General features: G+C 50.0%; 1 protein-coding gene across 1 annotated transcript in view; it reads right to left on the bottom strand.

The window, feature by feature from the left end:
- Positions 1 to 2277: 2277 nt before the first annotated feature.
- LMF1 (lipase maturation factor 1) overlaps positions 2278 to 20525 on the bottom strand; it is a gene marked incomplete at its 5' end in the record, with an annotated part of 179673 nt that continues 161425 nt past the window's right edge. The window contains 2 exons of the mRNA XM_082064404.1: positions 2278 to 2615; positions 12141 to 12253. Of these exons, the coding sequence (XP_081920530.1) occupies positions 2441 to 2615; positions 12141 to 12253 (288 nt within the window). The 3' untranslated portion in view covers positions 2278 to 2440. The remainder of the gene's footprint in view (positions 2616 to 12140; positions 12254 to 20525) is intronic.

The following is a 20525-nucleotide window of genomic DNA, read 5'->3' as shown; positions in this document are numbered from 1 at the left end:
GCCCCTTGGCAGGATGATAATGGGAGCGGGATGCAGGATCACGGTGTTTGCCCTCGTCCCTCCACACGGTAATCGGAACAAAATGTTCTTCCATTGTTTGCAGAAGAACACTGGCTTCCAAATATTTAGGAAAACACAATCGAGCCATAAATGTTATTTACAATTTGGAGCACCCTATATGTTGCTCCAAGCCACACAATTAAACTATTTGTCTTGGTTTGAAAAAGACTGGGTAACATATAGGAGTTTCCCGGTCCCTGGCCAAGAGTGCTCAGATCTGCAGCTCTGAGCGGTGGGCTCTGCACCTCCGGCACGGTCACCGTCACTACACAGCCCTGGGCACCCCCAGTCCCACCAAGTCTCCCACCTTCCCAGCTCCAGGGGAGGACACGGGAGGGTCCCCCTGCGCCCTCCACCCCACCAGACATGGAGCAACTGGGCAGGAAAGGCAACTGCAAACCAACCCTGTGCAAACGTACCCTGGAATGCACCAGGGAAGGGACTAGAGAGCTGTGCTCCCACAGCACCAGCTCACCGGGACAGGACGTCCCTCAAACACCTAAGTGCCGTGACACCCACGACTCACCTTATTTATCACCTGTCGCCTCAGCCCCAGGGGAGCTGGCGTGTCCCTGGGAGCCACGTCAGAGCAGGCACCGGGGGGTGGCACCGTGGCTGGGCTGCCCTCCCAGGGCTGCGGCTGTTTGCCCTTTTCAACACTTTTAGAAAAGAAAAAAAAATGAGCAAAGCTCCCTCTGGTTATGCAAGGGCTGTTTGCTTTAAAGCCTTTCCATAAATACCCTCTCAGTGGTGCCCATTCAGTACAGGTGGTCAAAAAGAGGGAAGAAATGTGTGAAATGGCATTTCTGTGCCCACACCGACGCTGCCCCGTGCTGGGGACAGAGTTACCCGCTGGTTTGCTTTTCCCAGTTTGCACCCCTTTTTCTTTCAAAACCACATTCTGGTACATTCCTACATGAGAGGGGATGGGTTCAGCTGGACGAACCCTGGGGACAGGGACAGAGATGTGGCCACCGCCTCTCCCTCCCACGGTGCCATCGGTCCCCAGCAGGTTGGTGGCCCCCGAGGGGGACAGCTCTGTCCCCAGCCCCGAGCCCAGCACACAGCAACGCTTTTCGTCTTGCATGTGGCTTGGGATGAATTAGCTCGAGAAGGGTGAAAGCCTCATTGTGAGCTTTCCAACCACTGGAATTCCTCACTGGGAGGGCCAAGGTGAACATCACTGCAAAACCCCCAGGGGAAAAGTCTGGCAAAGCCCGTTCTGCCCCTCTCCCTGCCCTCTCCTGCTTGGTGGTGCCGGACGGTGCCCGCGGGATGCTCGGCTCCTCCCGAACACCAGCGCCCAGACAACACCAGCACCAACCACAGCCAGCTCCCCAAACAGGCGGGTTTCAGCCCCGCTGACAAAAAGCACCAGTTATAAAAATCCCAGGTTAAGCAAACAGGAAAGCGCAGCCCCACGTGTCTGCGCCGCCGGGCCCGGGCCCATGCAAACAAGCCGTGTTTGAGGGCGGTGGGGCTGGCGGCAGACTGAGCGACTCCGGGTGACCCGCGAGCATCAGCAGCGCTGGGGACATGGGACACACAGGCTGCGCTTGTCCTCGGGGCTGAGTCACCGAGCCCACACGGCAGCTCCGGCAAGGAGCTATTTCGGGTTTCTCAGCAAACCTGCGGCTTTCTGCAGGCAGGCCCGACACAACGGGGTTTTATGTGTTACACAGGTTGCTTTGATCGTTTTTTTTTCCCCCTGCAAGAAGAAACGTGTGCAGCAGAACGTGCCAACAAGCCATCGATTATTATAAACTACCCTGGCCAGACGCTGGCTGTTTCAGACGCCGTCCACGTTCTTGCTCTCGCTTCCCTCCCATCACTGTGATTTGGGCTCACTGAGGAAAACTCAAGTGTTGGGACAATTTGGGGTGATTTTAAACATAGACCGAGATGAGGGGAAACTCCAAAGCAAACAGGAGGGACAGGGGAAATTCAAGCTGAGGTCCCAGAGTGTTTCCTCCGGCCGGAGGACACTGCCCAGCCCCAGCAACCATCAAACAATGCAACAGGTTGGGGAGAGCAACACCAACACCTACCCTAATTACAGTATTTGTTCACCTTTTCCCCCAAATTCTAGAGCTGATGATTTCCAAACAGAGCAGCCTGGCAAAAGGGATCAATCATCAGGCAAGGCTGTGGCGACAAGGATGAACAGAAAGAAACAGAAAGATGAAAAAAACCAGATCACAACAGCAGGTGGATAGGTTGACTGGGAACCTTCTGTATAATATGTGATATGGGAAGAAATGTGTGAAAAAACAGAGATACAGATAAAAAATACAGAAAGAGGCAAGACGTCATTTGTAAGGGGGGTGACGGCTCCCCTTCTTTCCCAGCTGGTCCCTCTTGACCTCGCTCATCCCCTCCATCAGTCCTGCGTGGGGTACGGCCAATTCCTGTCTTCAAAAAACTTCTTCAGGCCCTGGAGGTTGACGGGGGGGAAGTAAGGCCCGATCCTCTTCCGAATCCACCACCTCCCCTCGCTGGCGTGCTTTCCCCCAGGTTGGCTGAACTTGTACTTGAAGTGTTCCCCTCGGATCCACCTGCAGAGACACAAATCACAGCAGCTCAGGAGGGGCTGGCCACGCTCTTTGGCAGCTGGAAAGGCATTGGACCCCATTTACGGACCCCTGGGAGAGGAGTTTTCGACCTTTTCCATAGTTGGATGGAGAAATGGGCTGGAGGGTGCTCAGCCTGGCTGGCTGCTGCATCCCGGCGCTCCATCCATCCATCCATCCCTCCGTCCATCCATCAATCCATCCCTCCCTCCCTCCCTCCCTAGGATGGCCGTGGGCAGCGATGCCACCATCCCTGTCAAGCTCCCGGGCTCCTCTGGACGCAATTTCTGAACGATGCACCAGGCAGAAGAACTGTAACACTCCCCATATGTCCTCCCCACCACCGCTGCACGCTCCACTTCTCTACAACCAACTTTGAAACAATAACAATAAAACTGTTTTCTGAGAGCAACTATTGAGTATTTCTGCCCAGAATATTTCTAGGTACAGAGCCCAGCTCCCACCCCAGCTCCCCCACATCCCCCTGCCCCGGCCAGCGGCTGCTCCTTCTGCTCCGCAGCTTATTAGCGGGGCTACGAGCGCATCTGTTTTCTGGCCGCCCTGGGAGTTGACAGAAAAGGAGATTTTAAAGCAGTGTAGAAAGAAGCATTCATCAGTCTCGTGAAACACATTCGGAGGCTAACCATGCCTCCGGGTTCGGGGGGTTTGGTCCCGCTTGATGTAGGGCATGCTGACAAGAGAAGGAGTAACACCCTGCTCCTCCAGCGTCGCGGTCCCTGCTCGCAGAGTGCATCGCCGCATTTGCTGGATAAGTTCATAAAATAAGCCACAATATAAAAATGTCAAAGTCATGTCAGTGCTCATTTAAACCTGCTTTGCTTCACTACCAAAATACAAACCCTGCTACTGAGCGGGGCACCGCGCTCCCGCAGCTGCTGGCTCCCGGGGCTGCGCCTGGGGGAGCGCAAAGTTCCTTCCTACTGCTCAAATAATTAGGGACGACTTCGATACATTTGCCATTAGCGCTCACCTTTGTCACACCGACGGGACGCAGGGGAGTTCGCAGACGACCGACAAAACTGCACCCAATTAAAAGGGCTGCTGCAATCACATCTCGACATCTCAATTTAAATCTTGCTGGGTACCCAGACGAGCGATAGAGAAACGATTCTGCTGACAAAACACATTAACGCAGAGCTGTTCATCACACCCATCACCTGCTGCTGACTTGTACCAACCGGCAGTAATTCTGTCTTCTGATTGTCTCCTGGCTGGAAAACAGGACAAATATCTCCCTGTTTCCCCCTCCACTGAGAATGAAGGGGGGATCTGAGGAAGCCCAGACTAAAGCGTTTGGAGCTGTACTGGGACAGCTCTAATTTAAACTACTGGGAAGGGCTGGGTGCCAAGGGAAGCGTGGGGACAGAGGTGTCCCCGATGCCGTACCGCTCTGTGGCAGAGCCTCCTGGATCACCCCGCTGCACAAACCCGCATCGCAGCCCCGTCCATGAGACCCTGCAGTTGCTGCCTTCTCCCCTCACCACTTCTCTGCAGCTGGCGAAAGTCAAATGGGGGCTGATGTGTTACTCCCAGAGTGTTTATTTCACAGGAGCACAAAATTTAATAAATAGAGCATAACTGAACAGCAACATTCCCGCGGGTCCCGGCAGCCTGCAGGCTCCTGCCCGGGACGGTCAGAGATTTCCAAGCTGTGATGCTCGATTGCTTTCTTGAATTCAAAAAACACCTCCACCTCCCAAAAAAGCTTCAGTAGCTGATTTTATGCCAGTCCCTCTCCTGCTCGAAGCCTCCTTTCACCGGCCACACCGGGACTTTTGGAGGTTTTTCTTCACTAAGCGACTGCAGAGCATCTCCCCCGCGGGACCCGTCCCCACGTACACCCCCACACGGGTCTAACGGGGTGTCCCACGCTGAAGGACCTGTCTGCAAACCCCACCTGGCAAAGTTCCTGTTTTCTAGATGAGGATGCAGAGCACAGGGAGCAGGTGACTTGTCTGAGCTCCCGGGGCAGAGCTGGGAGCCCTCAGGAGATGCCTCGGGACAAGCACCTTCTCCCCAACCTCAGGGACTGCATTTGCTGGAATGAAAATTCCCTTTGGAATGGGGTTGCCTGCCCAGATTAAACAATACCTATCATCTGATTTGGTATGATTTTTCCCATATGTTCTTTGTCTATTAAAGCGTTTGCTATCAAAGGGATCGGCCTGTAAAACTAGAAGCGCGTGAGCATTAAAGCCATCACGTGCAATTCAAGCTGCATTTTTGTGGTGTAAAGTTTGCCCTTCTATCTGACCATGTTTCAGGCTCTTTCGTCCAGAGCCTAAATCAATCTGAAGAACCCTTCCATGGCTGCAGCAGCCAACGTGGGCTGCAGGACAAAGAGCAGCAGGAATATGTTGGAGTATCAGAACACCTCGGAGCATCAAAATAGGATGGCAGCATCCAGACACCAAGCTTTCTGTCTTCTCCATCCTTCCTGGGGTCAGGAGCTGTGGGAGAAATGCAGAAAACCTGGAACCTCCAGGAATCTTTCCTTGCAAGGCTCAGCGATACAAAGGCTGCTGAGTTTAATACTCACCGGAGACCCTCATTTCAGGGCTCAGAGATTTTACAAGCTACCCCAGTATTTATAAGATACCTGGGTGCCTCAGTCCTGACGTTATGGGATTTCCCAGCTCCTCCTGTCCTGCTCCCTCCTCTTGGGATTTGGGGAGCGAACGTGCCCGGCACTAACAGGGCTGAAGCATTAACACCCCCCGAGTCCATCATTTTGGGGCTCACATTGTTTACAAGCATCACTCGGAGCACTGGACAACTTGCAACTCGGGCAAGACGCATGTATGTGTGGTTGCCTGTAGATTAAGAAACTGCTACAGATTACAGATCACCTTGTCAGCAATTGCTTTTGTTTTTTGCAACTTCAGGGCTCTGGTAAAGACTTTCTGGGTGCTGGAAGGGATGCACAGGTCTGTGACACTGCTGGCATGTGTGAACCTTGCTTTCTGCTCTGGAGAAATGGGAACATGGAGTCACAGAATGGCAGAACAGTTTGGGTTGAAGGGACCTTCCCAGCTCCCCCAGTGCCACCCCTGCCATGAGCAGGGACATCTTCACCAGCTCAGGTTGCTCAGAGCCCCGTCCAGCCTGGCCTGGGGTGTCTCCAGGGATGGTTCATCCACCACCTCTTTGGCCAACCTGGGCCAGTATTTTACTACCTTCATTGTAAAAAATTTCTTCCTCATCTTCAAGAAGATCATGGGGAAGGTACCTGGCTTTGTCTATGTTAAAAGGAGACTAATGCCACAGGTGGTCACTCATATTTAGAGGAGGCTGAGCCAGGCTCATGTTTCAGAGGAGACGGAAAGCTCGGGAAGGACAATCCCAGCTGCGGGCAGTTTCCCAGGATTACCGAGCGGACACAAACCAGCAGCTCCTGGGGCAGCACTGGGCAGCAGCCACAGCAGCTGGGCAGGGAAACGGCTCCGGAGGAGCATCTGCTGAACCAGCCGAGCCCAGGACACGTCCCTCAGCAGACACACGAGGGCAAAGGAGCCACTTGAGAGGCAAGAACCAAGATACCTCCAGATAAAGCACGTCAGGCGTTTCTCCTCCAGGAGAAGGAAAACCCTCCCTGCTCTAGCAACAACACGGATGGAGGAACAGGGGGTTGGACTAGAAGACCTTTGAAGGTCCCTTCCAACCCAAACTATTCTAAGACAAAGCTACAGCCTCGGGGAGGGCAGAATGGCTAAAAATAATCAGCATTATTTTTTAAATGAATATCCCCATCCCACCAGATGCGCGGCAGCAGCTGCGCTGTAGCGCTTTTAAGATTCGATCATATATCAGCCTATTATGACATCTTCCAAGTGTACGTGTTAAAAATTAGCAGCAATATTGGAGTTGTTGGGATGGAGGGCTAAATCTCCTAGACAGCTGTAATTAGTTCCAGAGGGTGCAGCTGTCTCCCTGCAACAGCTGAGGGGTTCAAGGGAAAAACCCAGAGCTGGTGGTTTCTGTTAGAATTAATGGCCTGACAGGGCAAGGCGGGGTGGGAGAGGGAAGAAAGAAACCAAAACATGGGGTGCCTTTTCGATTTGGAGGGGGGTTTTTGTAGTTTCTTTTTCAATCTTGAAGTTCCCCACTCCACTGTAAATCAGGGAGCAAGTGGCAGTGGAAAGTACAAATTCATTACAGGAACGGAGCCTCCATCATCGGCTTTCTTGCTTATTCTAGCCCCGTTAGCAGGAGGGACCATAAATTCATCTTGGCCCAAGTTTGCAGAATAAGGGCAGTTTTATGGGTTGTTTTTCAACGCCACTGACTTCTCTTTCTCCAAAGCTCCTGCAAGGTCTGACCCCGCAGAGCCGGAGCATCCTCAGGACTCTCTTGGGAGATTCGACTTGGGGTTTATTCCTCTGGGGACAGGCTGCAGCTGCCACCGCTACGAGACGTGGCTGGAAACCCGATTTTATATCCTGGGTGAAATCCCGATGCTTTGAGACCAGCCCTGTCCTCCCTGACAATGCTGAAACATCAAGAGTGTTTATACCAAAAGAAAATCCCTTAAACTTGCACTCAGGACAATGGAATCATTTCCTTCTGATATCAGACATTTGTAAAGCTGGTGATAAAGGTTTGCTTTCCAATTATATGTGCCCAGTTTCAAAGACGGACCCAATTTCAAAGACGGACCCAATTTCAAAGCAGTAGATTTCACAATGGCAACATGCTACAATTACACCAAAACTGACAAACGGTTTAATGAGCTATCAAGTTGTAGTAACACTCTATGTTCCCCCATTTGTGGGCGGTTCATCCTACACCTTCTGCCATATGTCCATGGTGACCTACATGGCCTGAAATAACAGGACAAGGTGGCCCCAGGTATATATAAAGCTCAGTAGCTGTAGAACAAGTGGGAAATAAATGGGCAATTGAATAATAATAATAAAAAACCAATACCAAACTCGATATTCTTCTCGCCCTCCTGCAGCCAGGTGGCATCAAACAGGAAGCGCCACCTCCATAAAGAACAGCACCGCTACAAATTCAGGTCTTCAGCTGCATGTTGGGGCTTTTTCAACAAAGTACTACTATAATTGGAATAAAAGTTCTTAGGTGAACATGATTTAATATCAGAGACACTGAACACTTCAGGTCAAAAATAAAAACCTTTCTGTAGGCAAAATCTGATTTTTGTGTTCTTTTATTGTTGCAGTCTGTTTCCATGACGGTGTGTTAAACTCTTATTAATTTCTCAGCCAAAGCCCTACCGTTCAGATTTATGACGGTTGGTGTTTTATGAACTATCCGCTGCACAATAATATTTTGTAAATCTACATTCCACAAACATCACCGTGCTTGAAGTAAAGCTTCACACTCAGCCAGGCTGGGTGCTCAACAATACCCTCATTTTTAATCAGTCACCTGTTTCTCATTTTAAGTTTATCACACTTGAAAAAATACTATAATTTCTAGAGTTGTAAAGAAACCTACAAACTTTGGTCTCAGAAATTTCATTTCGAAGGCATTAACTCATTTTGAAAGTCCCTTGGCTATTTAAGGTGTAGAGTTTCCATTAACAGAATAAACTCCGTGGAGTATGGAGCGTAATGTTCTTATGGAAAACAGTCCCTTCCCCTAATTATTTAGTCTAGCAGGGAATGAAAATAATTAAGTCTCAAAATTCCCTTTAGAGTGGAGGGGGCGGGGGGGAAATATGGTAGGAAAATTAGCTTCTTTTCCACGCAGCTACGGAAGGGAGCGGGGATGCCCTTACAAAACCATCCCAGCTACAACCACCCTGAATTACCTTTTATTTCCTGGTGTTACCGTTGAAGGCTTAAATTTAAGGGTTTTGTTCACAACTAAAAATGAAATTATAACAAAAAGGCGAGGGCTGTCTTCATCCAGCACTCAGGTGAAGATTGCTGGGTTCAAAAAATGGCTAGATTGTCTAGATTTAAAAAGTAGGTATTCCTCTCTCTGCCTCTCTGCCTCTCAGCCTCTTCCAGTTTTTGCCCCCAGATCGCAGGGTGCAGATCAATCACCAGCTCCCAGCCACAGTCGCCGGCCCCGCTGGAGCCTCAATGTGCAACAAGGGGGTGTTTAAAATGAAATAAAGAAAAGGTGTATTTGAAACTTAAAGGAAAAACAACCTCAAACTGAGCAGGCGAGCCCGCCCGAGCAGAATTAACTGCGGGTGAAAAGCCGCTGTGCCCGCGCCAGCCACGAGTGTCAACCCAGCAGAACTGGGACGGGGCAGGAAAAACGGGGAAAAAAAGGCAAATGATCACTTCGGTTTCCTTGCGCAGGCGAAGCGTTAACAGCAAACAGGGAATAACCACAGGAATGTAAATGGCAGCAGGAACTGGTGAGAGATGGGAGAGCCCAGCGCAGCACCCGACCCAGACCCGGCACGCCGGGGGGGCACGGGGAGCACCCACCCGGCTCCAAATGTCCAGGGTGTTGGGATTTGGCTTGCTAAACCCAAAACATGACCCACAGCCCGGGATCCAGAGTGAAACAGGGTGTTGGATTTTGGTCTGAGCCAAAATGAGCATTTGTAAATTGTTATTTTTATTTTACGCCACCCAAAAATACACTTAGACCCATGAAAAACTTTTAAAGCAAAGGTAATGCCAGAGCGAAGGCAGCTGACACATAAAACCAGCGCTGGATCCTGATCTTTTCCTACTATAAAATAGCTGCTAAAGAGTGAAAACAGAGTCTGTGCTGTGGTTAAACCAGGGTAACGCATGAATCAAACCCTGTTCACAAGATCTATAGCGGCGTGTGCTCAGCTCAGCATCCACGCTGCTGTGTCATTACCTCCTGGACCTGCCTGCAGCCCTCTGTGCGCTCCGCAATCGTTATCCTGCAAAGACTAATGAAGATGAAGACTTGCTTTTAGTTTTGCTTTGAATTACTGAACGTTTCACATCCTCACTTGTTACAGAATACTATAAACCTATTCACCACCTGGAGTGATGTAGCATTACCCGGCAAAATCCCTCTTCGTTATTTTCCTTTTAAAAAGAGTTCCTGTGTTCAACTACTTTAATTCTTTTTAACACCACTGATGCCAGAAAGCACAGCAGAGACACAGCCCGTTGCTGGCAAAGTCTTGGAAGGCAAGATATAATATATATTTTCTTGATTTTTTTAATCTGTTGCGGTGTCTTGTTTTCGGGCTGAGTCACAGTGAGTACCAGGAGCAACACTGACGGCACCGGGGGACACGCGGTAATAAACAGCTCTGGGATTATCAAATGCTTCTGCTGCTCCGTGAACCGCCAGAGCCGTTTATTGCCAGCAGCCACCAGCTGGTCACGGCTTCTGGCACCTGGGGACACCTCATTCAAACGGGTGACTCAGTGTCTAAGGGTCCCAGGTTCTGCTAAAACCCCCAGGGTCAGCCAGCACTTCTAGGTTGCTTTTTGTTAATTAAAACAAAAATAAAGCAATGCAAAGGAATGCTCTGCAATGAACGCCACTTGGTGAATTTACAGCACTGAGATTCAGGGACAGGAGCAAAGTTTGGTGAGACTCGGTTGCTAAACCCACCCAAGATGGAGCTGCCATGGTGCCAGTTCTCCGGTTGCTCTTCCAGCTCGGTTTTGCCAATGATGCCCCAGCACCATCCCCATGACCAAGGACCCAGCTCCTGCTGCATCCCGGTGGGTGAGTCCTTGCACTGGGATGGATTTCTGCCCACTGTGAGCTCCAGCATTCGTTAGTGGCCTAACGAGGTGCCCACCACCTTCACCACGTGGGAGATGGGGCTGCACCGTGCCCCTTCCCTGGCCATCAGAAAGGTGCCACATCTGTGGGGCTGTGCAGCCACCAAAAAGGGGGTGGCAGCGAGCAGCCGGGAGACCCCACTCACTGTCACAACCTCCAGACCCTACTCTGGCTGATAAATGCACGTGCAATCAAATGAAGGTCCATAAAACCCAAGCAAAAACACAGCCAAGACAGGAACACAACCCAAAGCAAAGAGGTTCCACGTGCTCCTCTCAACACCACCAAGCCGACCAGCTGATCCTGCAGCATCAACGTGCTGCTCCTGGCATGGAAAGCCAGCCCTGGCACAGCTCATCACAGCTAAAACCCTGCCATAAACATGATTAAAGCTGCATCTCTACACGGCAAGGGCTGTGCCGCTCTAACCCAGCACGACTTTTGTAGCAATAATTAATCGAGGTTCCCCAGAGCCCTCCTGGCCCAGGGCCAGGGTGTCATTATTTGTGTGTAGCAGATCTGCTATGCAACCCGACAAATTGCGACACCATCCTGTAACATGTCCTGACCCATAAACCATCGTTTACGGGAGCTCTGGTGCAGCTGTGAGTCCCTGGATCCTGCCCCATGTGCCGCTGGTTCGCGCTGCGACGCTGCACCGACTGGAGAAACGGCTCTCAAGTGAGAATATGTGCAAAACCCCCAAAATAACTGTTCTTACAGCCGGCTTGGCTCCTGTACCTCTATGTTCCCATCAGCCTGGATGGATGCTCTGATGAGCTGCCTGTGCAATATGATGGGGCGGGATGCCTGAGGAACCCCAGAAATGACACATTATTAGAAATATTATTAGAAATACTCAAATACGATGGTGTGCAATTCACTTAGTGGTTATATTCCAAGCTGTGCTCCTGCTCTGTTTTTTTTGCAGACTATATACCGACATACATTCAGCTCAGAGTACAAACCACCCTGGGTTTATATTTTATACCATCTTGGGATGTGTAAAGCACCTTGGAAGAAGCGCTTTGGTAGAAGGTGGAAGTTGTTAGTGTCTGAGCTGGAAAAGGAGTTTCTGCTCAGCAGGTTTGGGGGATGCGCTGGGCTAAAGCTGAAAAGCATCAGCAGGGTTCAAGAGGAAATTCATTTCGCACGGGGCTGTGAACCTTCATCCTTGTTTGCAGTGCATCCTAAGAACCTCAAATGGAAAATATTAGCAAGAGCATAATATTACTTGAGTTGATCCAAAATTCCCTTAAAATGTTTTCTCAGCTAAAAATAACTTCATCAACAAAATAGACGCTTTTGTGAAAAATTTTCCTTTTGTAGAAAACCTTGGGGTTTTCATCTGTGCCTTTCGCTTGCTGATGTTTGCTTTGTCTCTTCATTGAAACACAAACACTTCCAAGACAAGTGTCCACACAAACAATCATTTCTGCAGGACTGTTTTGTCTTTGATCTGAGCTCGCAGGATGACCATGGCAAAAAGTCCAAAGCTGATGGGCAGGAAACCACTTGAGCAGCCACAATTTCTGTCCAAGAGAAGCACCACCGAGCCCTTCACCGACCTGCTGAGGACAGGCCAACCAAAGGGTCCTTGTGTCCCTATTGGGAAGGCGTTGAGGTGCTGAGAGCACCAGCTCTTCATAGTATCCTCAGAAAATGCACCACCTGGGTACCAGCAAATACAAACCCCAAACCAACAACAGAAACCATGTCTGCACATCCCAGATAGGAACAGCACAGAGCCCGGGTGCTTCCAGCTCCCTCGGCAGAACTTACCGTGGGGGTTCTCTGCCCGCGAACGGGTTGGTGGCCATCAGGGACAAGGTCTCCTCTTCCTGTGCCAGCAGCTTCCCAGCCAAGTGGATGATCCATTCGTTCTGCTCATAGGTCTTGGGGAAGGAATGAAAAATACAAACGTTAGGCACTGCTGGGCTTGTTGTGTAGTGTTATTAGCATTACAGACTTCTGTGTGGGGAGAGATTACAACCGATTTGGGTAGCAAACGATGAATGTCCTGGTGTAGCAAGGAACAGATCCTGTGGGACCTAATGCCTTAAAGTCCAGACTGAGACCCTCCGGCATATGCAGGGAGAGCTTTTGACTTTACAAGTATCTACCCTAGCTGGAGGTGTTCTTGCCTCTTCTGTCCCCCAAATACTTGATTTTAATCATCTCTTTTAGCACCAAGCTCCACAGAGGAATAGTAACATCACATTTTGAAATGCCGATCTGCCCATCGTTTTAAAGCAGGCTGCTTTCCCCTGGCGTGTTACCAGAGAGAAAACAGAAGAAAGTAACTCTCTATTCCTCATTCCTTTCTCTTATTTAGTTTAATCTAATCTATTCTCTTTACACCCCACGCCATACCATAACCCTGCAGCCACGCGACCTGCAGCGGCAGAATTTGCACTTTCCTCCCTCCACGACTCCTCTCATCTCCCGCTTTTCGCACGGATTCTTGCTGAGGCTCCGTAAGAAGCATTTCCCCTTCTGGTCACTTTCTGTACTTTATCCTTACATGAAGATTTCTTTTTCTTCCTTTTTTAATGTGTACCTAAATGGATTTTTTAATGCAAGCAGTAGGGGACACTGTGGGAAAGCGAAAGCCGGCAGCTGTACCTGCACGCCTGTGACTAATGCAGAACATCAAGGCAAAGTTTCTCTGCAAATCTTTTCTAGTGGTAAAGTTTGTTATTTCCGTTGCTAAGGGAAACAGAGGAGAGAAAGGAGATGGAAAACACCAAATGCTGGTGGAAAGGCCCATCAAGCGGCAGCTCTACCTCGCAGGGTTTCTGACCCAGCGCTCATCGCAATTTCGAGGAAAACCACAGTTATTTAAGCTTTTTAAAAAGATTACTCTCCCCATCCGCCTGCTTCCGTCCTGCCCCACCGCGCAGCTCATCCTGCCAAGGGCTTGACCATGTCATGTTTCATGGGATGACTCACGTCAAAGCTCCAGCCACCCCGAGCCACTCCGTGCCCCTCGAGGGCTCGGGGATGCCCGAGGATCCTCGGCTGTGAGCAAGGACATTGTGAGAGGTGTCACAGCAATGGCAGATCAAATATCATGAGTCAGAGCTTCAGCATCCTGTGCCTCCCTGCAGAGCCCTTTTTAAAGCGCTCTGTATGATTTCAAGCGCTAGTTCTAGGAGGGCCTGGGAGGCGTGAAGGTTCCTGGGTGCAAACTGGGGAGAAGCTGGAGAAGAACAGCAACAGAAATCACCAGACTCCCAAAGCTGGAGCTTTATGGAGGATCCCAAATCTTCAAAGCCAGATTCAAAACCATGAGGCTCTGTAACGGAGGAATCACCTCCCCGGCTCACACGGTCTCCAAATTGTTAATTAGCAGCTCCGTGCACATGAGACTTGGACTTCTGGTTTGCAAAGTGTTTTTCTTGTAAAATTTACAACATGTCTGGCCCCGGCAAAGTCTGCGGTGAGAAATTTCCACCCGGTGCAGCCCCTCCCCTCGCAAATCCCCCCAGCACGAAGGGTTAGATATCGCACGTCGCCGATGCTGGGAGCACGCAGGAGCCGAGCCGCTCTAACGACCGCACTGTTTAACTCATTACTCTGTAAAGTGATACGGTGGCAATGGGAGGGGAAAAAAAAAAAGAGTCCAGGAGATCTGGGCTGCGTCCAAGGAAGCATCACACCCCAGAGTGGGAAGGTGACTCTGTCTGCGGATCCAGCGAGACCCAGCCCCCAACATCGTTTGCAGGATGGGGGATTTTGCCTGGCGCTGAGCTCCGCTTTTGCCATCTCTGAGTGTGCAAAACAGGAGGGTCAGAGCTTGAATCATCCAGTGGATTAATTAAAAAGCCAGGACAGATGCACACATTGCTCTAAGGTGGGCATGCACGCACAAATTGGGTTCGTCTTGAGGTTTTGGATCTTCGCCCAGGACAAAGGCAGCTGGGGACTGACCCTGCACCAGTGACACATCCCCAGGCTGCTCTGTCTCCATCAAGACACAGACCGACACTTCAACGCTTGCCTCCTGTCCTCCAAAACCTAGGACTGCACCTCCCCTTGTGCCACACAGGGCCTGTGCCGTACCTGTACTGGGATTACTGGGGAACCAGTGACCCTCATGGCTGGTCAGAGCAAAACAAACTGTGCCCCGAGCTGCACGACTCCCTGTCCAGCCCTGAACGGAGCATCCTGGGGAGCTGCAGCCATGAGGACGTGACTCTCTCCTCTCTGAGAGTTTTCTTTCTGTTTTAGCATAGAAAGCAACTAACAAACCTAAACACAAAAAAGCCCATTATAAATCCAACTAAAATGCCTGAGAAAAGCAGCTCAGGCAGAGTTAAGGTTCTGAAAGCAACGTTACCTTCATCACAAAGCCAAAGCCCGTCTCTGTTCATGGACAGTCTGTGCAGACCCACAGAAATGCAACAATTGCATCTCCCCAGATCATCTTTATCTGTCCTGACAGCTGGTACCAGCACTCAAGACCTCCGAAAATCAGGTTTTAGGTCTAACACAGTGAACTAACACGGCAGACCTGCGATGAGGTGTTAAAGCCCGAGGGCTTCAGCCCTGTGCGGTGCTCGGGTTGGTGCTCCCCCTGTCTTCCATGCCAGTCTTGTTTCAAACACTGCCCTGGGACAGGGCTTTGCTCCTTGTCCCCCTGCATGTGGCCCAGGGAGATGGCCGAGCATCCCTGAGCATCCCGGGTACCACCCCGAGGCTTCCCTGCAACTCTTTGCATCCTCTGGCCTCTCCACTTACCCGCTTTAGCAGCATCTAATCATGGCATTCATGGCATTCCCACCTTGAATACATGAACTTGTATACACAAGTATTTAATAACTTCACAGAATTTAAAACCAAATCACCACTAAGTCAGGCACCAGCAAGGAGCTGGGGGCGAACCAGAGGCAGTAGCGACAAACCTCTGCAGAGATAACAAAGTAGAAGAGAACATAATCAACGCAAAAAATACATATTAAAAACACCCGGTACTACAGGGAACATGTTCCCAACTGAAATAATAATAATAAGAACCCTTTTCCTCTAGCTTTAATAGGTCATTTAATGAAAAAGGACTGCGGATTAGCATGGCATTTTATTGAATCTCGGTCCTGGCACAGGCACACGGGAGGAGGTAAGTATGAGATGCACATGTGGAAACAGCTGGAAACTTGGCAGGGGAGCCCCGCATTATTATTTCACATGGTCGGGAGCCCTGCACGGTGTCACATCGGCGTGCGAGGGTGGATGACAGAGGGGTTGGGGAGGTTTATGTTTCCCATGCTGTGTCGTAAGGGGCATTTTGCATGTCACAGCTACGCACCGCGGGGAGGGAAAGCGGTAACTCCACCGGCCGGGATGTTTTCACCCAATATTCACACTGCTGTTTATACTGCTGCTTCCACTTCTGCCTTCAACTGTTGCTGTTTAGGGAACTTGAGCTATCAGCTGGAGAAATAATCCATCTCCCATAGAAAAGAGGGCAGAACTGCTGCAATCATTTGCTTTTTTATAATATTCCAGCATTTGCTACCATCTCGCTCCCCGAGCTACATAACCAAGGAAGGTCAAAGGCTGCGTCAGGTCACATCACTTCTCATTATCTCCAATAACTACATCCCCGTCTTTCTAGGAGTTTCCCAAAGAGGGAGGCCGTTTCTCCGCAGGTCTGCCTCAACAGATAGTATTTCAGCAGGGGCAGTTTCTCCAGCCTCACTCAAAGCCATCCCTTAGCCCGGCCTGTTAGCAAATGCTTGGGAAAGCAGCAGGTCCCCCGAGGAGATGGCAGGTCCGGGACGAGGAACAAAAGGTGAAGCAAAACTTTTGGGAACCGGCTCTTACATCTTGCCTATATGGGGAAATCGCGCACCTGGCATAGCTCCCGTATCACCTCTGCATTTGGAAAGAAAAGTCACTTTGTTCCAGAATAGAGTCTAGACAGGGACACACAATAGCCGCTGTAGACAATAATCACTCCCTGCACAGACAAGGTCTTGCTGTGTATTTATACAGCCCGTGGCACGATAGGCTATCGGTCTTATTTGGGTTTCTGGGCACTTCCACCGCAACATTCCTACCAGAGGGGAGTCCGCCCCCGATCCAGCCTGCAGTTTGAATGCAGCCTGGGGCTTTGAAATCCTTCATATTCACAGGGAGACAAGGAATCGCAGTTAAAAGAAGAAAATAAAATTCTTCCACGCTGAACATGGACCAAAATGTATGAATGCAGCAATGGAAACGGGAAGTGAATTGAGGCCTGGATTTTTAGAAGGGGGAAGAAAGGAAATGTAAAAGGCTGCGCTCAGTGCACAGCGCACGAGGTTTGGGTTTTATGACGTTACCCACACCTCCTCCTCCATCCTGCTGCCATGCAGCTTTTTCCTGTGAGCACCTTCTGGCTGCAAGACTGAGATAACAGAGCCTTGAATAAAATATTTTGCAAAAACATTAATCTGCCTTCTCTACAAACAGGACTACCTTTTCCCAGCTCTTCCAGAGCATGTGCCATAACGTGAAGTCTCCATCACGACTCCCTGTTACCACCCATGGGAAATCCTCAGCGCATCAGTCCGTTGCTGATGTTTCTCTCTTCTCTTTGGAAAGCAGCTGAAGTTTATCTATAAAATTACACATTGCATCTGGAAAACACACGTTGCTTCTCTGTGCGTCGCAAATGCTGCTCTGCAGTGGCTTTGCTGACAGTTTGCAGAGCCTTGTAGGGCAGTCCCACCATTCAGAGACTCGTGGAGCTTCTTCAAGGTACAATGCAGCGAGATATTGGGCTTTAAAAACCAATATGAAGACGGCATTAGCTTTGTTATGTTTTTTTGAGTAGTCCTTATTTGGTAAACACCAAGAGTGTGTTGGCCCAATGCAGTCTTCAAGCAGAATAAATAACCTTCATGCCACAGTAAAGAGGGGAAAAGCCTTCCCTTTGAATTTAATTTATTCAGGGCACTGGAGGCTTCCCAGTGCTGCCCACTGGTGAAGAACAAATCTTTGGGACGATAAATAACTGGCTTTTGTAAAGTCCAAGACATCCCGCTACCAGGAAAAGTGACTAACTCGAAGCCCCAAAACTATGAGCAGTATTTTGTTTTCTGGTTGCTATTTATTAACGATGCTGAATCCACCCATGGCCTGCCAAAATCTGCCTGCAACACTTTTTGTACCAGCAGCACAGCAGAACTCTGTTCTGGGCTGTGATGGCTGGGCTGGGAGCCTTCTACAAATACCCACCATAAATGAGAAGTCGAATAATTACAAGTGTTGCCATCAGTAGCTGGAAGACAGACAAAGCTTTAACAATTTGTCTCCAGCTCCTGTAAAAACAGGATGTCTTTGCACTAACACAATAAGGTTTCAAGGGGCGAAAAGTTTTTCCTAATGCTTAACCTGAATTTTCCTGAGATTAAATCATATTCTGCAATTTCATCCATTACTTCCTCACTTCTCCATGGGGACGCGGAAGCCAGATTGCTGCTTTGCCCTTTGCGGTAGGTTTTCACCTATTCCAAACCTGTTTTGACATCCAGACGCCAGCGCAGATTCGTTGGCTGCCACGGGAGGAGGTTCTGCAGCTGCTCTTCCCGCGGGTCCCTCTTCCGCACCCTCACCGGTTGGCTGCATCTCTCCTGATTTGGGTGCTCAGCTGAGGGTCGTGGGAGGGTGACACCATGCACGCCGAATGCCTGCTCGTATATCATCACATTTGCCTTCTCATGATGCTTTTTCACAAGTGTGCTCATCTGGTGATGCACGCTCAGCCCCAGCAGCTTCCCCGGGGCACGATGCTCTGCTCCATCCCGTCCCCACCAAACCCAGCAAGATTGCCAGGCTTTTAGACCTTTGTCCTCGGTTGTGCTCACAGCTCGGTGGCTTCTGCAAATGTAATGAGTCGTTCTTTCCAGTTAGAAGCAGCTCCTCTTAAAAATGTGCATCAAGTTGGCTCGGACATTGGTTTAAATCGCTTTGATGGATGTAGGTGATTCAGAGCATCCGACCTCAACAAGAAACACCTGAACATCAGCTCTTGGCCAACAGACACATTTTTGTCGAGGCCACCCCAGCCCACTTTGCAGACAGGTGACAGGGTGATGGAGCAACCGTGGTCCCCGAGGTGACTGCTGAGAAACCACTGAAAAGGGTTGCACAGATTTCCACACATTGCTGCAGGTTCGTGGGAGCTTTTCCCCTTCTGCAGCCGCGAAGAAGCAACACAGACATGTTTCTGGATGGGTTATGTCCCTGCCAGAACTAAATGAAGGGCTCCAATTCAGAACTACAGCACCCTCGGGATGTCGAGACATACAAAACAAAGAGGGGATTTAGAAGACAAGTGAAAAGGCATATTATATTTAGATAATAAAATTAACGTCACGAAAATTGTTTCCTGGAAAATAATGCCATGTTACATTACATGTAATTACGGCGCTACTGGAACAGTAATTAAGAGGCAGTCAACTAATAAATCGCAATTCAGAGGTGGAGCAGCACGGCGGCTCCTCCCGCTGCCGCGCCAGCCGTGCCAAGGGCTCTCCCGGGCGCCGGCTCTTCAAAGCAAACCCTGCAGCTACAGCCAAGGTGGAAAGTTTTGCAGGAAAGCCCGAGCAGAGGAAGGCGTCGTATGTCAAGCGGTGATGAGGTGCAAAGAGGAACCTGTCAGGAGCAGCACAAAGGGATGGTAAATATCTTCCCCCCAAGTCCCCGGCTTTTCTGCAGCCTGTCAGAGCTGGATATGTCAGCTCCTTACCTGGCCACCGCCAACGAACCGCAAAACCAGCCCTGCGGCCGCCTGCTCGGGAGGTGATGGGGCAGATGGCGAGCGGTGGCACAGAAAAAATCCAGAACTTGAAAAAAAATATTAAATCTAATCCAGAGGCTGAAGTAACCTGGTTTTATGGACTCCATAAACTACTGTATGGTGTTTGCAAAACTTGCCTGGCTTCACAAACGTCTTCTGGGGTTTTGACTTCTGGTTTCTCATCCTTTCTGCAGCTGAACATCACCTGAACGATGGGGACTTGCGGCTGTGGTGGGGGGATGGCAGGACAGACAGCTTTCCCCAGGTGACAGCCAGCACCAAACACACAGCTCACTGTTTTCAAACACATATTCGGCCTCTGCAAACGGGATTTACTTCCACACTTAAGCAGGTATTTACATGCCTAGACATCCAGATTGTGAATGCTCGCTGCTGTGCCCAGGCTACTTGCCTTCCCATTATCTCCAACGACAGTCCTTCCCGCTGTTCAGAAGGGCTTTTTTTTTCCCCTTTCTGCACTTTTTATTAATACTTCTTCTAAGCAGGATCTGAACTTGCTTCACGCAGACCTGTGTGCACCGGGGGGGCCATGGGAACGTCCCCAGCGACAGGAGCCCTGCGGTGGGTGGTGGACACCCATGGGATGGCAGGACTCATCTCCAGCCGGTGCCACTGCGGCAGGAGGTGACAGATCCGCCCCAGCGCTGACACACACCTCGGGCACCCACCTCCTGCCACCACAATGAGACCCTCTGTGCTAATTAGCGCTAATGAGCCGGTATGGACAGACACCTTGGCGGGCACGCACGGCAGCAGCCCCCTGAGTCCAGGCGAACAGACACTTGGGGGAACCTTGCAGTGAATTAAACGTTTTTAATAAAGATGTGAAGAGGCCGCGCTCTTTCATCTTCCTCCTGTCCTCCTTTGGTTTTAAACCTGAGATCACTTTGTATTTTAAAGCCTTTGGGATGTTCTTGCCCTGGAAACAAACAGCCTTTCTCTCATCTCAGAAACATTTCTCTCCCCTGCAGACACAACCTTTGGTGGGATGAGCTGAATTTCTTCATTGCTGCCGGAGCCCTCCCAAAATACAGTCAGATTTAAACCAACAGCTCCCATTCAACCTTCTGCACCTTTATGTCACACTGGGCACCGCTGCTGGCTTGAGTTTTAACCTTTGCTGTCGTCTTGCTGAGGGATAAGCATACCTAATGCAGATTAAATGAAATTCCAGCACACAAAAACTAGCGGGGTAAATATAAAACCATAGCGATGGTTATGTCATCGCTGAGGAATCCAAAAGGCGCCTAAACGAAAATACCACAAAGAAAGCAAACAGAGAAGTTTGGGGCAGGGAAGAGGATACGCCGGGAGGACACACGAACAAAGAGAAAAGCCCGTGATAATGTGAGACGGGT

The sequence above is a fragment of the Streptopelia decaocto genome (genome assembly GCF_964273445.1).
Source record: "Streptopelia decaocto genome assembly, chromosome: 13".
NCBI lineage: Eukaryota > Metazoa > Chordata > Aves > Columbiformes > Columbidae > Streptopelia > Streptopelia decaocto.
Note: the sequence above shows the minus strand (reverse complement) of the source record. Positions and strands in the feature narration are given on the sequence as shown.